At 57.3% G+C, this 4,283-nt stretch overlaps 1 protein-coding gene across 1 annotated transcript; it reads right to left on the bottom strand.

Moving 5' to 3' along the window:
* Positions 1-3,174: 3,174 nt before the first annotated feature.
* On the bottom strand, positions 3,175-4,033 carry MIND_01340900 (Zn(2)-C6 fungal-type domain-containing protein; the record flags this gene model as incomplete). Its single annotated transcript, XM_037369853.1, has 3 exons — positions 3,175-3,430; positions 3,475-3,791; positions 3,848-4,033. The coding sequence occupies 3 exons, from the start codon at positions 4,031-4,033 to the stop codon at positions 3,175-3,177; spliced, it is 759 nt and encodes a 252-aa protein (XP_037213849.1).
* Between the last annotated feature and the right edge of the window lie 250 nt (positions 4,034-4,283).

The following is a 4,283-nucleotide window of genomic DNA, read 5'->3' as shown; positions in this document are numbered from 1 at the left end:
GTTGTCTGTAACTGCTGATATAGAGGCCTGGGCGGTGTCGCAGGCTCTGTCCCAAGGTGACTGTTGGGAGGGTCTTGACGGACCAGTGATTGTGTCGGCAAAGGAGGCCGAGGACAAGGGTCGGGGTGGGTCAGAGCGTCTGAGGGGGTGCCGGCCAGATGCACCTCGGATGCGCCCTGATGGTCCAAAGGAGGCCAAAGCGGGGGTTCCCCTGACACTGAGCCCAAATCAGAATTTTTTTTGACTGGGCTTCGCCCGGTCCGAGGCTGGTCATCGTCACAGAACGTCACATCTCCTTGATTCAGCGGCCAGCCAGCTCACTTTTGGAACCTCTGGTAGTCAGTATATACTGCAGTTAGGCTGTACAGTAGCTTAGAATCTTTACTAGCTATGCATGACACAACTATATTTTACTATCTGCATTTATTCTAACAAACAAAATCAAGCTTAAAAATCTACATCGCCAAGGTGGCTCTGTAAGAAAACTGGAAGGGGAGTAAAGTGCAGCTATCACAGGAAAGCCGATGGCCAGCATAAGCCACCCTCTCAAATTCTCTACCCTGTGAAAAAAAAAAAAAAAAAAAAATGGCCAGCGGCACGGTCTCCGAGAATCACGCAGGATCAAAGTCTGTCCCAAAACAGATATTCGCTAATAACAGCATCACACCATCACTATTACTGTATTTGCCCATAATAGCCCGGAAAGCCCACCAAAAACTCTAATTTTTTTCTGAATATGACACAGCACGCGGATGCTCATCCTCCCCGCTGTTACCAGCACGCGCGCGTCTGATAGTAACACCCCTCTTTGCCTTCTTTAAACCACCGAACACGCACACGCCGGTCGAGCTCACACTAGGGTGCTGTGAGTTAAGCTGGTTTTTTAACCAGTTAAAAACATGTTTTTAAAAACGGTGTTAGTTACTCTTATGTTAAGCAGATGTTGTGTGAATGTATGCACATGTTTGGCATCAGCTTTAGCAATTTATCTACTCCACATTTCCACTTTTGGGACCACTGCTGTTGAAACCCTAATTTGGTAAGAAAAGCTGTAAAGTCTAATTGGGACACAAAGCTGTAAAATCAAGATTTTACATCAAGTACCATAAACAAGTCCAATCTAAGGCTATTTGTGATGTTGTTCTTGGCTGCAATATCAGTATAGAGGGCATGCAGACCTTGATATTTCATACACTCATGAATAAAATTGGCACATTCAGTCTGCAAAAAATTGTGAAACAACATTTGAAGCTGGGGCATAGCCCCAGCCTGTCTAGTTTCTAATTAATTGGCGTGGGGAGTGTTTATAAACGAGCACGTGTCAAATGACATCACATCAGCACAGCATTAGTGAGCCCGAGCGCTTCTTTTTTCCTTCCCATGTCGACGTCCGGAAAGAAGTCTAGTGGGAAAGCTCAGACTGGCGCTCGCCAACCAGCAAACACCACCCCGCTCCTCGGTGCAGTCCACTATGGCACCGAGATCCGCAATCTTGCTGCCCTCCTCAAAAACCTCCCACCGTCAATCCCCCTCGGCACCAAACACGACTTCTTAGGCCATGAGCTTCGGCAGGATGCGGTCATGGAGCTGGGCTGTGACAAAAGTGTGGTCAACCAGGATCTGGAGTGGTCGTTTGGCAGTCGCGCTGACGGCAAACTTATCGAATTTCAGTCCTGCGGCCCCGGGCTCGATGCAGTCACTGTGGTGTTGCGCCAGTATATCACAGGGCCGGCGGGAGAGAACAAAATTCTCATAAAATGGGTGGACGACCTAACTGCTGCTGCGGAGGATGTAATAGAGCGGTCTGGTGCACAAGTGCGTCTTTTTCAGCATTGTGACACTGGGTGCAAACCCAAAGGCAGTTTGCTAATGGGAGCCCCAACGGGAGCGGAAAGAAAGACAAAGATTTCTTTGTTTCAAACAAAGGAAAAAAATTTGCTTTCAAACTCCCGTTGGACCCCCCTTAGCCAACTGCCATTGCACTTGCTACCAGTGTGAGCTAACACTAATGTCTGTGCAGAGGCGTAAACGAAAGAGCACAGCGGCAAGACAGAGGATGGAGGAAGATGAGGATGAGCAGAATGGCGACAAGCGCCAGCGGCTGGACCTAGACAAGTGCGGCAGGAGGTTTGTCGGTGGGATGGAGAGCGCAAGCCAGCAGTCCAGCCCCACCTCAATTGGCGTTCAGTCAAGGCAGCATTCGCAACCGCCGAGGCGGTAGAGCCAGCACTGCCGCCTGTTGCAAGTGGGTCGGGGGTCCGACCTACCAGTCATTGATCTCTCAGCAGAGAACGAGCCTTCTCCGGACATCAGGGTCTCCGAGGAGGGAGTAAATGACGCTGTCGCGGTGGGCCTCCATGCTCTCAACACCCGCAGCTTGGCCTCAGATGTCTTGGCTGATATTGCCTTACTTCCGAGCTTTGAGTCGACGCGATTTGAAGCGGAGGACTCTGCGGACATCAGCGATGCATTCTTCCGATGCATTCTTCCGTGATCTTCTCAGTGATTCACCTGTCGCTGGTGCAGAGAAGGCGGTGGGTAGCGCAGTCATAGGTGGGAAGGGCAAAGAAAAGGTGACTGAAGCGGCAGTGTTCGATGATGATATTGATGATGAGGTGTTCTAAGTAGTGTTTGTTTTAAAAACTGTTTATAAACAGGCCGGTTTTTAAAAACTGTTAGAAACGGGTGTAAGTATTAGCGGAATAATTACTTACAGCACCCTAGCTCACACCGCGAGAGAGTACATGACATTGACAGATAGATCCCGTTCCGCCGGCCTCCGCCGGCGGGCGTCGATTCGATTCATGTTCTGCTGACGACTTCCGTGTTTGGTAACAGTTTGCCTACTTATTCTGCCTTGTTCTTCTCGGGCGCTGGGATCTCCTCCTGGCCACTCCCACTCCACGCGGGCCCAGGTCCAGCCACCCCATCTCCGTTCGCTCATCGCACGTCGGAAATCGAAACCCCGCTCCGGAGTCCGTGCGCGTGCTTCCTTGTCTTCGGGCTAGCGCTGGGCACCACGGCCCGGCCTCCCGCCGCGGCCCGACGGCGCAAAGACCGGGTCCGTGCTCGTCGGGGAGCGCCCGAAAAGCCAGCCCACTCCTCCGGCCTTGGACATTCATAGCCATAGTTGGATGGTGTGGCACCACAAGTATACGCCGCCCATCACGGCGATCAGGACGCGCGGCCGCCGCGATACTGCAGCTGCGCGAGCCGCACGCCGTCGGCGTCAGCGCCGGGCGACGCGCTGTCGGCCCGGTCCGACGCGGGGTACGGGCTCGCACTGGCACTGGCGCTCTGCGGCGAATACGGCTCGGCGGCCTGCGCGTGGGCGTGCTCGACCTTGCGCGCGGCGCTCTTGAGCCGCGAGTGCTGCCCGCGGTGCGAAATCGTCGGATACGTGCACGCGATGTTCCTCCGTGCGCACTGGCTGCTTTGCATCAGTCACTGGGCGGACTTGGAAATGGCACGCACTTGCACCGCCCGTCGACCGTCCCGTCGTCCGGCCGCCCGCACGCGATCTTGCGCTCGCGGCAGAAGAAGCACGACAGCGCCTGCTTCTTCGCCCGGCGCGCGGCGTGCGCGAACCGCAGCTCGGGCTCGTGCGGCGGCGCGGGCGCGGGGTAGCCGTAGGCCGACGCCGGCGGGGACCCGGACGCGCTGCTCGTCGGCGTCGGGGCCGACACCGCCACGGGGCTCGGCCGATCGCCGTACGGCGACGCCGGCGGGGGCGGGGGGATGGACGTGGCGCAGTACCGCGCGAGGTCGGCCTTCGTCAGCGGGCGCGGGGGCTGCGGGGCGGGGGCGGGTGTCAGCTGTCGGCGCGCGGGTCGCGGGGCGGACTCACGACGCGGAGCGGGGGGAGCGTGGCGTAGCGCTGCTGCGGCGGGCCGGGGCGCAGGACCGGGCCTGGGCGGGCCGCGTCGAGGGCGCAGCCGGAGAGCGCGACGAGCTCCTGGTACGACGGCAGGCGGACGGCGGCAGGGCTGGCCATATGCATCGGGGGCGGGGATTGGGACGGGGACGGGGACATGGAGAAGGGGTCACTGCTTGACGTGAGGACGCCGATTTTATATCGATTGCGCGCGTCATCCGATTCGTCCACGCTGCACGCCGGGCGGGACAACATATTCCCCGGCCGGCTGTCAATCGCAAGCGGGTATCACACGTCGCGCCGCACCCCCGGCTCTCCCTTCCCAAACGCGGTCGGACGCTGTGCCTGCCTCGCCTTCCCTTCCCTTCCCGCGCTCTCCAGCATTCCGCCAGCGCGTCCCCGCCTCCGC

The sequence above is a fragment of the Mycena indigotica genome, assembly GCF_014461135.1.
Source record: "Mycena indigotica strain 171206Taipei chromosome Unknown Mind.scaff0015, whole genome shotgun sequence".
Taxonomy (NCBI): domain Eukaryota; kingdom Fungi; phylum Basidiomycota; class Agaricomycetes; order Agaricales; family Mycenaceae; genus Mycena; species Mycena indigotica.
The sequence above is the reverse complement of the archived record's forward strand: the minus strand, read 5'-3'. Positions and strand labels throughout refer to the sequence as shown.